A 19,220-nucleotide genomic window follows, 5' to 3' on the forward strand; every position below is an offset into this window, starting at 1 on the left:
ATTGACAACTGGATAAACCCTGTCATGGGCCAGAAAAACCGGACTATTGGCATCTTCAAAAGTTTCCCCATCTAATCTTTATTATAAATCTGTATAGAATATTTGTTGGAACTTGAAATTCATTGCATACGCCCTTAATTACATTGAACTCAGATTCTCAGGCTAATTAGTTGTCTACTTCTCAAGTTTCACGGATCTGTAGAATTCTGGACTTTTAAGCCCCTTCCCTTATAAGCCTTCCGTCATGTAGTGAGGACGGGAGGGAGAGAGGAGCCGCTGGGCCCTGGGCCCCCTCTGCTCTGTTAGAGCCGAGATGAGTCTCCACGCGGTCCTACTCCTCTCTCCACTCTTCGGCTGGTCTTTGTTCTGCTCCCAGCTGCCATCCCTCTTTCAGTCACGGGCCACTTCTACAAGAGAACAGCGCTCAGCTTGTCAGGACTGATTCCCAGAAGCAGAGGTGTTTTAGTTAATGACTAACTCACCACTTCCGAAAGGGGGGCTGCAGAAAGCTGCTTCTGTCCTCCGATGAAGTCCATTCCCTCCCAAAGACACAGCCACACTGGGTGCCAGTGCCAGTGGTGTCTTTGGTCACACGGGGACCCACCTGGGGGAGAAGGGGGCGCTCCTAGCCACGGTGAATACCGCTCCCACCATGCCGGGCAGAGGGTAGTGCGTGGTGGCAGTGCAGGCAAGTGGGGACGGTGGCCTCAGGCCAAGAGCTGGCATGTCCCCAGGGAGCCGAAGGAGTGGCTCCATTGGGGGTTCCAATGAGTTTAACAAAACAGCAAGAACCAGAGCGGACGTCATTCCACAGGCTGAAAGCAAAGGCTCCTGCGATCGTGGGCGAGAGCCGCCAGTTCATCCTGAGCTATGCAGCCCGTAGATTAAAATAACCCACCAACCCTTTCAAGCTACCTTAGTGAAAGCCAATCATACGTTTCCAATTCAAACATAAAATTTGTGCCTAAAAAACTTCATATTGCTTCACCGTAACACATTTTTGTTATCTTCATTTTACTGTAATATTTACAGGCTGGAATATTTAACAACTGATCTTTGAAACTCTCACCTGCTCTAATTTCAGCCCAAAGATTGCAGCACATTAGGTATTTTCCTCTCCCTTGGCATAGTCTTTCTTTTTATTTTACCTTTCAACCTTGGACATGCTCTGATTACCCACTGAGCCCACGGGTCAGTGTTAGCGTTGCTTCATGATTTTAGACAAAGGCTGGTCTTCATTCTGCCACGCTTCTGATACTGATGGGGCAACTGTGTAAACTTAGCTTTTAAAGTACCTTCAGAAGAGTGTGTAAGCAGCATTGCAAGTCTTAACCATTGTCAAACAGTAGAACCGTTTTTCATATGCTATCGGGGAGGTGACAGGGGACAATGAGAGGGTTAGCATCTTGGCACCAAAACCCGACTCTAGGGTTTGTAAAGGAGATCCATTATTTCATTTGTTTCTCAAACGTTAATGAAGTATCTACCAGCTGTCAGGCACTTTACCAGGTTCTGAGGTTACAGCAAGGAATGAGACCACTATTTCCCTTAAGAAAGTTACACTCTCACAGGGAAAAAGACCTATTATAACTTGATCGTATAAAATATCCAGTGAGTGCTTTGAGGAGCATGTAACCGGCATTATGCGAGCAGGCAGAGGGGCTCTAACTCTGCAGTGGACGGAAAAGGAGGCCCAAAAAGCTTTGCGGAGGAGCTGATGCCTGAGCTGAGCATGCAAGGATGCGGAAGAGTTAAGTGGTGGTTTTGGGGGGTGGGGTGAGGTGTCAATATAGAGAGGAGAAAGGAAAGAACATTCCAGGCAAGAGAGAGGGCGTGCACAATGACAGAGAAGCCAAAAATAGCAGGAAAATGCAAGAAACTAGATAAATCATTAGTGCTGTTGAGGCCGAAACTATGGGACACGTAGTGTGAGGGATGAAGCTGGAGAGGCAGGACACCCCTTGGGCGTCCGTGATGGGCTTTGAGATGTCACAGCACAGTTGATTAATATATCCCGTTTTGTGGCTATGTGGAGTATGGATTTAGAGACGATGAGATGGGAGGAAAGGAGGCCAGTTAGAAACTCAGAAAGAGATGTTGAGACCCTCAACCAATGACAGCAAAGCTGGAAAGGCTGTGATGAATTTGAGAAATGTTTAGGTATTAGGATCGACATGGTCAGATTAGAATTAACATGGGATGGGGGATAGTAAAGAAAAAGGAAATGGCAAGAATAACTTGAGGGACTGGTTGAAATCACCAACTAAAAGAGATTAGAATAAAGGAGAAATATTAATCCTGTGTGTGTGATGAGAGCTGACGTGAGGTGTGATGTTCAGGTGACAGTGTGCATTGGGCATTTTACTATCCAAGTCTGAATTTCAGGGAACAGGTATGGACTAGAGGTACAGTTTAGGAGACATCCACATACATGTGGCTCAAAAAATGCAAGTAGAGCCCAGGCAGAGTCCACTAGAGTTGTTAGAATCAAAGTCGTGGACTTAGGAACCCCAACATTTAAACAGAAGGTGGAAGATGAACAGCCCATGAAGAAGCAGAGGACTGATTAGAAAGGTAAGGAAGACTAAGACAGCAGGGCCTTCACAGGAGCTAAAGGAGCAGGAAGTTTCAGGAAGGAGGAGGCATCTCCAGGGTCGAAAGCAGCAGCTCCGCACTTGTGAATCAGGGACTAATCTGTGTCCTTTGGGTTTGACAAATTGGTGCACATTTGTTTGCCGTAATAAGAGCAGCTTCAGTGGAGGCAAGGCTGGGAGCATTGAGGAGTGGGTCAGACCCTGACAGCAACAGGTCGAGGGGAATAGTTGATGAAGAAATGGAAATGATTGATTTAATTTATTATTTCGAGAAGTTAGCTTGAGAAGCAGGGGAGTGCAGATTGAGGGAGTCTAGGGAGGGATTTGGGAATGGAAGAAGCTTGAATATATTCATTGATTGACAATAGTTGTCAAAATAGAGAAAGATTCAGAATACAGAAAGGAGAGGGTATGATAGACAGAGGACACAGAAGAAGCAGAAAGGGGTGGAGTTAAGTGCAGAAATAAAGAGGGTGACCTTCAAAACTAGAGGCACTATGATTGGAAGAAGGAAGATATGAATGGGTCTGGAGGTAGATAAATTTTCAGGTAGAGGGATGAAAGGTGGAAAGATCACAGGGGCTGTTTATCATGTTTGTAGCTGCCAAATGTCTTTTGCTCACCCCTCCTGTATTGGAGAATTTCCCATATGATGAATCCTGCCTCCACAAGGTAGAAACCAGAACTCACTCTCCTGGCATCCCTTGCTGCTGAGAGGCAGGCATGTGAATCCAGCTCCCACTGGTCAGATGCTTCTGCATGAGGTGTTGACTTGGAAGGGAGCAGCGTAAGGAGGTAGGTACACGCAGACTCCATATTTCGGCAAATGAACTGAAGAAGTGTTTATCTCTTCAAGCACAATAGAAACAGAACTTCCGGCTTTCGGTTGTGACCATCATCAGTGCATGGTGCCAGCTAAGGTTTGGATTCCGACAGTGGTGTTTACTATAACAGCCCCCACGGCATGGTTGGGGCCGCATAGCTTTCAAGGGCTCTCAGGTCCTTCCAGAGATTCTCTGAACTGCAAAGTAACTTCTAACAAACATGCCATTCAACCAGTGGATTGGATTCCGTTGTTTGTAACAAAGAACCCTGACTGATGCAGCCAACATGTCTAAAAGCATCAGTCTTCTCAAGACAGGAGGCAGGTCATCTGCTGAAATTGAGAGACGGGGGCCTGAAGAGTGTGATTATGATAGTATTATTAGAGTAGTTGGTGGGAACAGCGGGAGAGGAAGCTAACCCAAGACTAGCAGCAGCCTTGAGGTCCAGCTGAAGTTAGAGCCATGACCCTAGGCTGTGATTTTCCTTCTCCAGCAAAATGAGGGAGGAGTAAGGGAATGGAAAGTGGTGGTGAGAAATCAGCAAAGGAGGACTATGCTGGGGAGAGAAGAAGGAAGGGGCTGAGGGTAGCTGATAAGCCAATAAAATTAAAGGAATCAAGGGAATAAAAGTTCCTTTGAGCTAAAAGAGCAGTGCAGTGTGAGTTCATGAGAAAATTGGGAGAACAGCAGGCTGTGGCCAGAAATTGCTATGTTCAAATACCAAATTTAAGAGGTACAGAAGATCCAGGCTGTGGACAGAGCCGAAGGAGCAGAGGATGTCTTCGGAATTAAAGAGACCCAGGAAAGGGTGAGCTATGCTGTGGGATGGATCATCTATCTAGGTAGACGGTGAGATTTTCCAGGTCGCTGGCAGGAATGGGAGTGGAGGGGAAGACTTTGTAACAGGTCTCAAAGTCTGTGAGTGAGGGGCAGTGCCTGGGAGCTGAGTAGGTGACAGTGGTGAAAGGGATGAGATGGGACAGCTTAATGAAACAGTCTGACACCGTGGAATGAGCTTTAATGCAAGAAACATAATAGATTAGAAACAGCAGTTGTGGGTGAACATATTTCGAAAGGATACACAGCCAGAACTGACATTTGTGAAACCCAGGGTAGCCATAAATAAGAAAATGGACCAGGACAAAGTGAAGGTGGTGGTAAGTTTCCATTGTCCTTCATTTGCTAAATGACAATTACCAGAAGAGATGAGATGTCCTGAGCAATAACTGACCTCAAATTTCAAATGTCCTAATCTGTCCAAGGTATCTCTAGTACGCGAGACTCCTTCAGATATTTGAGGAGGTTCCCACATACTCCCAAGCTTTCTTGGGTTCAGGCTAATCACCCCCCAGTTCCTTTAACTGTACTTAACTTATCCATTCTTCCCCGGAAAAACTACACTTGTCCATGATCGATGTCACCTTAAACTGTGGCACTCAAATTCAAATGAAATTTCCCAAAGGCAACCTGACCGAAGGAGGATAGGGTGAAACTGTCAACCTTTCCTTCCAACAGCCTGAAACTGAGCCAAAAGAAAAACCCTGACATCATTTCCTGTGACACCCCCTCTTCTTCTCTCCATGCCCTTCACATGCACTTGAGCCTGAACAAAAATGTGCTGCTTGATGACAAGTGAGGAGAACAATATGAATAATGATAACAGGGGTGATGACGAGGCTCAAGGCAACCCATGGATGACAGCACTGCATAGACCCAGCACCAGCCCTCCTGAGGAAGGGAACCCATAGGTTTGGATTTGTTTGCTTATTTAACCTGAACCTTACACACAGAACAAAGACTATGTGCCTTGCTCAGGGACCTGCTATCCTAATGCCAAGTTACTTCCTGGCTTGAGTCAGAAGTGCAAGCAAGCTGAGAGCATTACTGTGGCTCCCAGAGATGCCCACCTATCCTTGCATAGTGGCTGACAGATTGGGGAACTGGGACGCAGAGAAAAGGCACAACAGAAAGAAGTACTTAACATCCTGTTCCTATTCAGCACTCTGCTGTTTGTTAAATTAGACCCTTAGGCTTAATGAAAAATAGAGCCTGTAAGAAATGTGCTCTGAATTCACTTAGTTACAAGCTGAGCTTTGTTTGATGTGGAATTATCACCTCTTTTCTGAAAAACAACTGACATTATCAAGTGTCAGACATAGTCTCATGGTCAGAATACCAGCTAAAGCAAAGTAAATCAAAGTTAATAATAAACAGGAGGAAACACAGTTTGGGGAATATAAGGTTCAGGGCTGCAGGATCTGGTTTGGGGTCATTCCTCTGTAGTGTCTCTACTAGTTAATGTTAAACATGGTAAAAATGAAATTAATGAGAGATTGTGAAGTAATAAGGAGTACTCATAGCATTGAAAAGTAGAGGAAACAGCAAATAAATTAATTATAAATATTGAAAAGCACATAAAATATTAGACAAGAAGTCCTCACATGTTACAAAGTAAATGAAACTGGAGACAAGATATCCACAGGGGTTGGAGAGGGAGGGAGGTGGCTTATGCAGAGATCATTAGACTGAGATCTGAATTCTAGTCTTTAACACTCCCTAAGTTAGCATGGGCAAGTGAGAGGAAGGAAGGGAGGGAGGGAGGGGAAGGGGGGAGGAAGGAAGGAAGGAAGGAAGGAAGGAAGGAAGGAAGGAAGGAAGGAAGGAAGGGAGGGAGGGAGGGAGGAAGGGAGAGAAAGAGAGAAAGAAGGAAAGAAGGAAGGAAGGGAGAGAGAAAGAGAAAGAGAGAAAGAAAGAAAGAAAGAAAGAAAGAAAGGAAGGAAGGAAGGAAGGAAGGAAGGAAGGAAGAAAGGAAGGAAGGGAGGAAGGAAGGGAGAGAAAGAGAGAGAGAAGGAAGGAAGGAAGGAAGGAAAGAAAGAAAGAAAGAAAAGAAAAGAAAGAAACAAAAAGAAAGAAAAGGTTCTTGTAGGTAGTGTCACCAGTGGTTTATCCCAGTCTAGGGGTTGTCCAGACACTCCACATGAGACATGTACAGAAACAAGCTAACGCAGGAAACAGGGGAATAAATTCCTATACAACTCTGAACTTTCCTGGGCAAGCTGTCCATGTTCTAGGGAGTTCTGTGCTGGACTGTGTGGTACACTGTAACAGTAATGGTCCCAGTGAGTCACACTTCCTAGAATCTGTGCAGTGTAGCCCCTCCTATATTGACTCTGAAGGTGGCCTTGGGTTTGCCTCAGCCAGCAGGACACGAGCACATGTGCTGTGACACACCGGGCCGTGTCCTCTTGGAATGCTGCTGCTGCCGGTGGAGAAATCCGCCTGGACCCCGTGAGAGTCAAAGGCCACATGCCTGCCCCAGGGTCCAGCTGCCCCGCAAGAACAAGCCCAGGCAAGGGCAGCAGGATAACCCTCCCGGCAACCCACAGACCCATGCGGAATGTTAAAGGTTATTGTTTAAAGTCACTAAGTTTTTGGTGTTTGTTATGCAGCAAGATATAACTGATACAAGCTGGAAAGGTGAGACCAGAGGAATAAAACTTTCTAATTAAGAAAATCTTCATAAAATCCTATTACGTGTTCAGCCTCACTGACAACACCAAGTGCCTCTGTGATTGCCCCACGAATTCCCACCATCCCCTACGACCAAGCTACCGGAAGGAGGAAGGAATGTACGATGAGTTCTCTGATAACCATCAGAGTTTCCAGAGTCCCTCAGGTTGATGTAATCTGTCTTCTCATGAATGCTCACACCTTTGTCTCTGTGGCCTTTGTAGTATTTATGTTTTCAACCTCATTATTAAAACTATTTTAATTGTTTTTATTCATGACATTGCCCCCTAGGTATTTGGTATTTGCTCATGGCCATCAGGGACTGTTTCTTTTCATTACCCCCCGCCCCCCCAATGACACGGGTTTACTAAATGTTTGACAAGCCAGCAGATGCAATCATTCATTTCCTTTTCACTTTAGCATGGAAATTCCCATCTGTAGGTTTTCACATGCTATTTGAGAAGGAAGAGAGGGAAAGGCAGGAAGAGAAGGTGAGGGCACATGTGGCTTCTCTTCTTAATGCAAATATCCTAGAAGCAGCTCCCTCAGTTCCGTCTACTTTTTTTGCCCTACCAACAGAAAGTTTCATTATACAAATACATAACTCTTAGGAAATACTATGAGGAGTTTAATAAAACAGAATTTCATTCCAGCTACAATATTAAGTTGGATCAAGATGAAAACTAAAAAAAAACATTCTCTAGCGAACATTGTCAGACTACACTAAGAGCTCCATCAAGGGAATCTACATTCTTTGCCTTGATCTGTGTACTCAGAAATCCATGTTTTGTGTTGGTCCTTCATTAGGCATGAGGGAGATAAAATACATAAAATGCACGAGTCTATCTGAAGGAATTTATAATCTAGTTGGAGAACCAACAGCAATGAAACAGTTGAATAATAACTCAAGATGGTGCATTCCTAAAACTGCAAGACTGATCATGTAAATAATCACCCTTCTGGGTCAGAAAATGCTATGTATTTCAAAACAACAGTTGCTCACATGTGTGTCACTCACATCATAGGGATGAAAGATTTACATCATTGCACATAATGAGCAATAATTTGAAAAATAATAAAGCATTAAGGGAAAATAAAAATAAGGCATATGATTCTGTGGCAGGATAATAATATAATCCCCATGAGATTATCCCCTCCTTTCATACAGACTAGCGTCTCAGGTCAGAACATTCAAGTTACATGAGCCATTCCTGGGGTTAAGATGATTCCTCAAAACACACTGATAAGTTCTTAGGCTGCAAAGCTACTTAACCTTAATTTCCAAAAATAAACTTACCCAGACTCTGCAGGAAGGCATTGATTCTCTCTGGGCAAGCCCAAATTCAGATTCCTTCAGCTCGCCAACAAACATGTGTTCAGTATCTACTCCATATCACAGCCCGGGCTAGGCTTGGGGGCTGCAAAAATAACGAGACAAAGCTCCAGCCATCCTATGCACGCAGGGAGAATGACAGGGTGACAGAGGCAGTAGCGTGTGGGGAAAAGGGCCTTGGACTAAGTGTGGGAAGACCCGAGTCCCAGCCCTGGTCCACTACCACCCAAGCTAATGTATAAACCAGGCAAATCATGGAATTGCCCTGAACCCAAGTATCCCCATTTGTCAGTTAAGATCAAAAGGCCTATCTCACCAAACATGTTGGGAGGACTGAAGGAAATCATAGCTTGAAAGTGCTTTGAAATGTTGATCTGTACAGATTTACGGTGTCATGATGATTTGGCACACACTCGGAGGACTAGAAACCATTTCTATCTGACATTAAGTGTCATCTCTTTAGTGACATATGTTGCTTCCTAGGAGTCTAACTAGGAAATGTTATTTAAAGGAAAAAACAGTAGAATTTGAGTCTTTTGTTTCCCAGGCACTTGATTAGACTTTTTTTTCAGCCAGTTCGGGAGGGCTGCTCACCACACAGCAAAACTAGCAATAAAATTCATGCTTTCAAGCCCAGTATTGACCAGAAATTCCTCCTCTTCCATTAAAGACTCAAAGTAATTTCTGGATGCTGGATGCATTCTTCCCCCTCTCATGTGTGAACCCCTCCCCTGCTAGTTAGGAGTACAGATTTGAGGCTCCACAGGAAGCACCAATGCGAAGCAAAGCTCACTTAGGAAATCAGCTGAGTCATGTAGACATTTTAAAAAAATCACCTCCACTCTCTTTATTCTTCTGGCGTTGATTCCTCTGTTCCTTCTTCTTGCGTCTCTTCCTCTGGGCAGAATTTGACCCAAGGAAACACTCAGAATTGATTGGTGGTTCCATCAGTACCTGTTTATTGCACTGAAGAAAGAGGGAGGGTCACAGCCTCAGGTCTGCCTTCTCCAGAGGGGCTGACAAGCTCGATGTGGCACCTGCAAGTCTCCTTCTGCAAGTGCTATGAGCACGGCCAGCAGAGCCCAGAGGGGAGACCTGTGCCCCATAGCTGGCCTCGAGCTGGTGCAGCCCCGAAGAGGCTCCTGTCTGCCTCTTCATCACCAGACAGAGGTGCTTATGTTGGAAGAGAAACACAGGTGATGGTTCCCTTCATTCTTACTCCTGAACTCAGTAAGGTAAATGATCTGGTTAATTTATTATAGTATAATAACTCTGTAAAGACTGTATGTCGGAAACTCTTTAATTCTGTTTTCACCACTAAAGCTCTGTTATGGTTAACCTTGCTTTCCCCCCATTTTTTTCAGCTGCAAAATGAGGTCCAGATAACGTCCAAATTCCTTCCAGCCCTAAACATTGTATATGATGTACTATCCTTTAGTGAGGACAGAGCTGTAGCATGCACTCCCAGTGATGGTTCCCAGTGTGGCTATATAAACTCTATGAATACAGACTCCTTTCTCCAAAGGGAGTCTGTCCTCTTTCATATTCCCTATTTATAAAGCATGATCTGTCATCTGTTGGCCATAACCTTCCATTATACTGGATGCTATACAAATGTCCTTGTTAAAATGCTGACGTGCCAATAAAATCAACTCTCCATTTCAAACTTAAACAATGGCATTCACCGTTGAGGCCATAAACTGGCTCTTCTTTAAACATACACTTAGGGGAAGAGGCATAGTATCTTACTTTACCCCAGGGTAACGCTCTCCTTGCTGTTAAAGAAGAGTCTTTAGGCAAACAGAGTATAATGGGGGAGATGGTCCTAGAGGGCAGAACTGAAGAGCTATCCCCAGGAAAGGCAAGGACGTGAGGAGAAGAACGCCTGGAGCCAGGAGCCTAGGTGGGAGTCTCTGGGCCAGAGTGCAAGCCCTGTCCTCAACCAAAAGGCCAGAGGGAATATCTGGGTTTCACAACCAGGAAGCAGTGAATGGAAGGAAAGAAGCAAAACTCAGGCCTACTGAGCGGCAGTGACGAGCCAGACACTGCATTTATGAAATGAGAGGCTGTCCATCCCCAGACAAGGCTGTGGGACTAACTTCAAGACCAGAACCAAGAAGGTGAACATCTAGTTCTATGTTTATTTTAGTAAAGTCTAGGGGCTGCCGTTACTACTCCTTCAAAACCTCCCTTAACCAATTAACTTTGTTCCCACATATTTTAGTGGTTCTCACCCTTGGCCACACCTTAGGACCTCCTAGGATGCGCTGGGAAGATGTTGATGTCTGTGCTCCATCCCATCCCCGTCAAAAGAACCCCTTGGGGGAGGGGACAAAGGGGCAAACTGTAAACCTCCCTTAGGTTTTTTGTTTTTTTTTAAAATTATATCTCATTGTTTTAATTTGCATTTTTAAAAAAATTTATTTTTTTTTTTTGGCTGTGTTGGGTCTTCGTTTCTGTGCGAGGGCTTTCTCTAGTTGCGGCAAGCGGGGGCCAGTATTCATCGCGGTGCACGGGCCTCTCACTATCGCGGCCTCTCTTGTTGCGGAGCACAGGCTCCAGACGCGCAGGCTCAGTAGTTGTGGCTCACGGGCCCAGTTGCTCCACGTCATGTGGGATCTTCCCAGACCAGGGCTCGAACCCGTGTGCCCTGCACTGGCAGGCAGATTCTCAACCAGTGCGCCACCAGGGAAGCCCCCTTAGGTTATTTTAATATGTGCTTGAGAACTACTTCTGGGATCGCCGGCAGTAAAGCTTTATAAAACTAATTTGAATCTGTGTAATTTTTGAAAAGATGGCACGTAAGAAACAGGTTAGGAAATCAAAACCTGATTCTGAGTCTGGTCCAAGATTAAGAGATGAGACTTTGGTTTTATTTGCATTAGGAGACCTATTCCAAGCTGCCTGGGAAGATCCAAGGATGCCAGGATGCTAGCAACGGCTTTTACAGAAACACAAGAAATGAGGAACGTCTTGGCACCAGCCCAATAGCGTGGGTTTGGAGGAAACAATTCCATAAAGGTCATTCAGCAGAAACATCAAAAATTAGAGTAATCTAATTAATTTAAAAATGATGTAAAGACCACTAATGTATCTTGATATTCATGAAGATGAAAAAATAAAAGCCACACAGAGTCATAAAGGAATGAAAATCTTTCAAAATCAAATCTAACTGCTGGCAAAAAACTGAAGACAAAGTAGCCCTTCAATACGTTAAAAAAAAAAAAAATTGACGACTAAGATTTATTTTGAGATTGGTCAATTTTTAGTAAAATTAAAATTTCTTAGTCTTTTTCTTTCACATCTACTTCACAGTCACTGAGGGACAAATGTATAGCTTACTTCTTGGAGAATTAAAAGCATGGCTGGATTTTCTGTTACTGATGATAAAGTATGACAGGAAAAACATTATTGGTGTTTATGCTATTTTCTAAAGAAAACATCTGAAGGTAACTTTCATTTTCTATAAAACTCACACACTTATGAAAAGTGGTCTTCTTGGTCTTCCTGGCAGCACTGGGGCTGTTGTGGTGTCTCACAGCTGGGGGGTGACCTATGCTTTGTCGCCTCTGCTCGGCGCCCCTCCAGCTGCACAGAGCCGGCCGCGTGGCTGTACATGGCAGCCTACAAGCAGGGATCTTAAGCCAGATTCTAAAAGGAATGCCCCGGAACGTGTTCATCAAAACGTAGGCCATCTGCTTCATGGTATCCATTACTACAAATAAATGACTAATTTTAAAAATTAGTATCAAGTAAATAGATATTTAGCTCTTCTCTTGGAACGCGGCCCTGGATGGGCATCGGGAACTCCTGAACACTCCCAATCATAGGGGTCTGGGACTCGCCCGTGGCCAGCAAGCAGGAGAGGCTCAGCCCCCGGCCCCTGCCAAGGCCCGCTGGCCCACACCTCACACTCGACAGGGGCCCTGCCGGCATGTGAAGGCGGCAACCCTCCCACAACTCATCCTGGATCACAGGGTGGGGACATGCTTTCTTCTGAGGGCATGGGCCCAAAGGGAGGGAAAATAATTGAGGGCCTCATAATTAAGTAACAGAGCCATTGTTGTTTTTGGAGCAATAGAAAACATTTTAACTGTCTGCTTTTGAAATTAACGAAAAATATATTTTCTATATCAGATTATGCCAATGGAAAGAGGAAATAATGGGTGATGGGAGAGAAGGAACAGAAAGGGAAGGTGGTAGTGGAGAGGAGGACAAGGTGAAGAGGATGGAGGGGGAAGCAGAGAAAAGAGAGGAGGAGAAGAGATATCTTACCAATACAGGAGCGAGGCCCATGGCAAGGAAAATGTAGAGGAGGCGGCAGAGAAAAGGAAAGACACACCGGGCTCCTCGCTGAGCGAATGATGCAGTGTACAGTCTGTGCTCAGTCGGGCTGTTAACACCCATTCAACCAACGTGTACTGTGTGCCTGCTGTGTGCCTGGGTGTCAGGTAGGATTCAAACTTGCCTGGGATCAGTCCTGGCATCACGTTTATGATTTCAAAGAGGCATGAAACATACACACAGCTACTGTACAAGGCAGTGCTGCCCCGAGGACGGCAGCAGGGCCCGGCTGTCTGCTCCCTGTGGGTCCCAGTGTCACCACGGGCCTGGCACCCAGCAGGTGTTCATTAAATGCTTCTCGGATGTGTTAAATGCTAACTTCGTAGTTCTTCAACCGCTCCACCATGCAGTGTTAGGGTTCACTCTGAGTTGGCCACAGCAGCTAGCCGGAGGGCAAATGACACTCCGGCCAGAAACACCCTACAGGCCATTCATTTAATAAGCAGTGGGAACCAAACCCAACCAGAAATTCTTCCCTGATAGGATCCCTAGAATAGTTCTTAAATAGCTCCTCAGGAGTCCTGACCTCTGCCCCCAGGTTCTACCTTTGAGTATCTTCCGAGATCTGGAGAGGCTAGAAATGGGTTTCATTTCTGAAGGAGCAAGTCAGGCGGGCTGCGTAGACGAGGTCCACACTCGCTGTTTACAGCCTCTCTGCCGGACACCCGCGACCTGGGCGTCACCAAAGCAGGCTGTTTGCTTCACACATTCTGAACGTTCCTCTAGACGTAAAATGCCCTCCAACGTTTCCGCTCTGCTTCTGCTAAACTGTCCTCCCAGATTTCCTTCTCCGTCGGCAGCCAGCTCCTCCCCCGTGCACCACCCCGACCTGGCCTGGCCGCAGTCCACGGACTTCCTTCACCCTCTTTTCCTTCTCGCCGCGTTTCTTTCATTTTCTCCCCCCTCTCCGCTGTCTTCATCTTCTCCGGCCTTCCTCCTCCTTGGTCCTGGCCTCCTACGAAGCCACACCCGTACGGACAAGCGCCGGAGAGTTTGATAATTTACTTCAGGTCAACAAAAGGGAAAGAAAAAAAAAAAAGTGAGCTCCAGCGACGCCGGAGCAGAAGCTCAGCCCGTGCAGCTGAGAAGGTCCCGCCCGCCTGCCTGGGCCCCACCTGCCAGGACGCCCGGCACCCGGCCGGGACCCACTGCGGCCCGCGGGACACGCGCGGAGGGCTGAGCCCCGGCGGCCGCAGGTGCGGGCGGCCCGGGCGGGCCTGGACCACGGGCGGGGCGGGCGGGGACGTGCTCGGCCCATGCCTTCGCCTCCCTCGGCGCCCGACGGCCCCGGGCGGCCCAGCCCCGCGTAGGCTGGAGGCGGCCGGGAAGGGCCGGGAGGAACCAGGGAGCGCGGGGGTTCCCGCGGGTCCTTGTCCTGCCGGCGGGCCCCGCGCTCCTCCGCCCGGCGGGCTCAGGTGCGGGCGGAGCGGTGTCCGGTGTCGGGTGTCCGGTGTCGCAGAGCCGGCGGGAGAGCCGCGGCGCCGAGCGCCGGGCCGGTGGTCGTGGTGAGGGGCGCGCGGGCAGCTCCGGCTCCGGGCCGGGTCCCCGAGGGGCGCGCGCGGGGCTGCCCGGGAGGGAGCGCGCGGGCGGCGGGGTGGGGTCGCGTGGGAGTCGCGGGCGGGGGAGGACGGCCTACCGGGCGCGCTTCCCGCTTTCGAGGGCGCCGGGGGCGCGGGGGGAAGGTGCGGGGCCCGGGGTGGGCGCGCCGCCCCCGGAAGACGGGCCCGGAGGGTGGCCGCAGGCGGCCCGGCGGTGACCTTACCCCGCCCTCGGGTTCGCCGGGCGCCCCCGGGGTGGCGTGAGAGGCAGCGGCGAGTCACTGCAGGTGCGCTCAGCGTCGTCTTTCCCCCGCAAGTCACGGGAAGGAGGCAGGCGACCTCCCCTCTTTCTAAACTTAGTGCCTGCTCGCCTCTTAAAGGGCTTCGTTTGACTGCCTGCTTAATAGAAACAACGACTTGGACACAGTTTTTTGGTTTGTTTTTGAGTGAAGAAGTAAGTGGAAGGCGTATGCGGGCATAGATCTGGCATGAGTGGAGTTTCTGGGTAAATCCGTGTACAGTGATTTCAAATTTCTGAAGAGCGGTGTATATTTACAAAATTTACCAAATTGCTGTCACCATTGGCAATTCATTTTATCCTCAAAGATAGCCCTTGTGCAGATAGATTAATAACAAAGTTGAGTAAGATAACAAAGTCTGAAAACAGCTGGCCGTTTTAAAAGAATTAGAATTCAAACTATATTCTTATCGTTAAAATTATACCATCCATATCACACTATTTTTATTATTGATTTGGCTGTATCTCTGGCATTTTGGGTAAGGTCTCAGTCATTAAAAATACAATTAAAAAAAAGATAGAACAGTGGCTCTGGAAAGTGTGAGAGCTAGGCCACATCTCTAGGCATCCTGAAACACAACTGTGACCCATTAGAAATTTATTTTTGGAAAAAGTAGCAGATGTGGACTTGTTGCTTGTCATTTCTGTCTTTTAAGAAAAGTGCTGTACAAGAAGAAAACCGAGTTAGCCGAGCATTCCTTTTTACTGGATCTTGCATAAGTGGAAGCCTGCTGCCCTCAGTGTGTTAGACACGGAAAGTCATGACCGTTTGAATCAGCAGCAGCACTGATTGTCCGGGGTAAAGTGGGGAAACCCTGGTCAGTTTATTTCCTCATTTCTGCTTCCTCTACCCCGGCTCCACTTGTCTCCGTAACTCCCCTCTAGATTATATGGCCTGGACCTCAGATTACAAAGAGTCACAGCTCAGGCTCATTTCTCGGTGAGGAAACTGACTACAAGGAAGTGAAGTGACAGCCCAGCGACACACACACAGCCTGCAAGGCAGAGCTGGCCGTCCCGTGAGCGGCCTGAGCTGTATTTGAGGAAGGCGTTCGTTCACACCACTGGGAGTCCACAGCCTCAGCGTGGCAGGCAGTGCATATTATTCAGCAGCCTCGCCCCACAAGAATGTTGTCAGCTGGGTCCCCAAGTTTTCTCTGAGGACAGAGGGAAGCCAGTGTCTTTCCCTTAAGGTCCACTAGTTATCTTTAATGCCAAAAAAATCCATGTTTGCTACAAAAGGCGAAACAGCACGAACTTGAAGCTGTGAGAGCTTGAACGTGTCATCCCCGAGGTGCAGAGCAGCCCTGCACCCCACGGTCCGCCTGTGCTGCTCCCAGGGACAGTGGGAGGGGGAGCCAAGGAGACTCAGTGCCCGGTGAATGCCGTGGGCAGCGTCATCGACGCCTGGGCCGGCATGGCGGTCATTTCCCGCCGTCCTTCCTGGGGTGGGGGCTTTTCAATACCTGGCCTCCCCTGAGCTCACCTGCAGTTGCAGGGGTGAGGCTTCTGCCCCCGAGAGGGACCCTGCCTCGTGCGCTTTCGGTTCAGCGTTTCCGCTCTCGCGAGAACTTGCTGGTTTTCATTCTGAAACTTCACCCGTGGTACCGCATCCCGATGATGCCCTGATTCTGGGCTCACAGACTCTGCTGTACTGACTTGGAGCCAGACCGCCCGGCGTACCCCTTTCCATCTTCTATAAAATGGGGATAGTGAGGGACTGAACTCCAAGATTATGGCGAAGATTCATTAGTTACTGCATGTCAAGCGCTCAAGGTAGTGGCTGCGCGGCAGGTGTCAGCACTTGTGACCAGGAGCGCCCTGGGTGGGGAAGGGGGGGGGGATTTGGCCCTTTCAGGCTTTTAGTGTTTAGGCTCAACCCACACTGTCCCTGTTGCTGGGAGTCACCCTGTTCAAACTGGGAAACAGAGTGGAAGCCTCCAGCTTCACTGGGCTGCTCCCCTCCCCACGTTTAATTTCTGTGAAAGTCAACCCCTGCTCAAGGAATGTGCCAGCATAAGGACATTTACCGGAATGTCAAGGACTCATTCACTTTGGTTTCTTACCACTTGGTCTTGGAGCACCGGAGTCCAGTGAGCTGAGGACCTGCATTCTTCCTGCGGTTCTGACACCTACAGATAAGAGCTCAGCCTCAGGAAACCTCCCTTTAGTGTGGATTTAGTTGGCCCACCCCTGGAGAAGCTGTGAGACCCAAGAGTCAAGAAAGCATCACAGAACTTCAGTACTGTGGCCGTTACAGCCTTTGAAGATCACCTCAAAGCAAAATACAAAGCTAGCCAGGGAGCCTGGGGCGGGCATGGCTGACTGAGTTAAAGTCAGACAGTGCCTTTAATTAAAATTTTCTCTTAACGTTGTGTTCCATTTGAGTTTTGGTAGTTGAATGCTGCAGATTGCAGGATGCAGTTAGTGGGAGTCGTGGTAGCCTCAATAAAGGTCCCTGCTACACAATGGCTCGTTAGTGAATCGAACTATGTGTTGTGTATGCAAACCACTCTGGGTACCCTGGCTCTTGGGCTGTTGCTCTTGCTTGTCTCGGAAGACTGGTGTAAATGGAGAAACAGATGCACGAGTATGAAAGTGTGACGCTGCAGGGGCCTCCCAGGGGTGAGAGGAGCATCGCAGTCTGGCTAGAGAACAGCCAGGTGATGGAACTGGGAGAGCCATGGTGTGGCTAAGTGACTCGTCTGAGGTTTAAGAGCATTTGAACTTAGTTTGGAGAAAAAGATATTTGAGAGGGCGTGGCTAGATGGTGGGATTATTGAGGCATTGTAAGCACAAAAGGATTAGTCAGTTTCTTAGAACATAGGTCATCCTGGAAAGTCGAAATAAGTAAGCTTTTTTTTGTGTATCCTATTATACTGGAACCAAATAAACGTCTTTTTTTACAGAATGGAAATCTATACATTATTTCCTTCTGATTACAAAAATATGAAGGTTTGGTATATTTTTTAAAAATAGACCAAATAGAAATGTGTGAAGTAGAATGAAACCGCAGTGGGGTAGGCACCCCCATGAAGCAACCTGTGTGCTTAGGTCCAAGGCTCCTTCCTCTGAGAAACTCTCTTATAGAGCCAGGACCCTTTGTGACGAGCCTGGTCACCTCCAGTCCCCCAGTTTATCTGGTCTGTAAATTTAGATCCTATTAAATTAGGTTATCTGGAAGAGGTACACCTAAAACCTGGTGACCTTCCAAAATGTACATGAATGTTCTCTCCTGCACCTGCACTGTTTTCATGGTCTAGTGTGTTGTCTGAACATTGCATTGTCCTTTTGTGAAGATGAAAGTACATAATTGTGTTTATTTAGTGCTACTTTTAAGGAGAAATGGGAAAATGGCACTGTGGTCTAATTTTTATTTCTTCTTTTTCCTTCCTTGAGCATGGCTTAGGTTTGGTTTGGGTTTGGGTGGGTAATTCTGAGAAATCTCAAAAACAGTATTTCCTTTTGAAATAACTTCTTTTAATTTTTCCCTGTGCCTTTGTCTCTTTAACTCTGTTCGTAGCCATGGACGTAGTGGTTTGTTGGGCTCTGAGGTAATAGTATGTTTGCTTAGTTGGGAGAAGGCCAAACCTCTGTTAATTTTTTTGTTTCCCTGAGATTGACCTGTGCAAGGTTAGGATTTGGTTTGTTTTGTTTTGTTTTCTGATAAAGTATCTTAGGAAATTACAGGATACAGGTTACACAAACTCTTAACAAAGCTTGCTTCAGCTTTCTTGTGAAGTGAAAAGCGATACTGTATTTCCTCCAAGCTTTATTCCTAAGCCTGTCCTGGCCCCATGTCTGCACATTTTAACACTTTTTAACACGGCCTGCATTTTGGCTGTTGCTCTTTGCAGGTTCATGAGTGGCGTTTTGGACAGGATGCTTGGTGCCGGGAACCCAGAGCCAGTTTGTTGAATTACTGTCCCAGCCCCTCAAGTCTCGGGGAAGGTCTGCGGGTGCCTCCCAGGGCCAGCCCAGGTGAAGGCAGCCCTGGAAGCCATTTTCAAGAACTTTTGCCACAGGTGTAAAAGACTCCAGCCTTGCAAAGATGCTGAAACAGATACTGTCGGAGATGTACATAGATCCTGATCTGCTGGCAGAGCTCAGCGAAGAACAGAAACAGATCCTGTTCTTCAAGATGAGGGAGGAGCAGGTCCGCCGATGGAAAGAAAGAGAAGCAGCAATGGAAAAACAGGAGTCCTTGCCAGTGAAACCCAGACCAAAGAAAGGTAAGCGGAGCCTGCCTTGCCTGGGAGCCTGCACATGGGATGCCTCCCCGCTCGTTCCCACGTTTCACACCAGTCAGAAGCAAGCCAGGTGCGAGGTCCAATTTGGCAGGTGGACCCTCAGTGTTACTGAGATTTTAATGGTGCAGTTGATTGACTTGAAGTCTCCATGCTCGTGCATGTACACACACACACACACACACACACACACACGTGGCAATTACCCTGGAGTTGTGAGGCCGAAAGCAGATCTCCTACTTGAAACCAGACTGATCTTAAGCTGCAGTAAAAAGTCACCCGTGGAGCTGCACTTGAGGGGAATTAAGGAAGAGTTCTATCCCCTTATTGTCACAGACAACTAATATTCTGCTACCAGCATATGAAGTCTTTGTGTCAAAATCTTTGTAGCAATGCTGTTTGCATTTCCTAGATTCTAAGAGATATTTCTTTGAGTTTTCTTTTTTAGGGAAATTCACTCTTAAAATGCAAATACTACTAACAGGAAAAAAGTCATAATACTAATTTTTTAGTGTGAGATCATTTTTCAGAT

General features: G+C 47.2%; 1 protein-coding gene across 1 annotated transcript in view; it reads left to right on the plus strand.

Annotated features, from left to right (window-relative positions):
- The first annotated feature begins 18,388 nt into the window (after positions 1-18,388).
- Positions 18,389-19,220, plus strand: part of SH2D4A (SH2 domain containing 4A) — a 67,718-nt gene continuing 66,886 nt past the window's right edge. Inside the window, exon 1 of the mRNA XM_068532060.1 lies at positions 18,389-18,673. Within this exon, the coding sequence (XP_068388161.1) occupies positions 18,493-18,673 (181 nt within the window). The 5' untranslated portion in view covers positions 18,389-18,492. The remainder of the gene's footprint in view (positions 18,674-19,220) is intronic.

The sequence above is a fragment of the Eschrichtius robustus genome, chromosome 21, assembly GCF_028021215.1.
Source record: "Eschrichtius robustus isolate mEscRob2 chromosome 21, mEscRob2.pri, whole genome shotgun sequence".
Lineage (NCBI taxonomy): Eukaryota > Metazoa > Chordata > Mammalia > Artiodactyla > Eschrichtiidae > Eschrichtius > Eschrichtius robustus.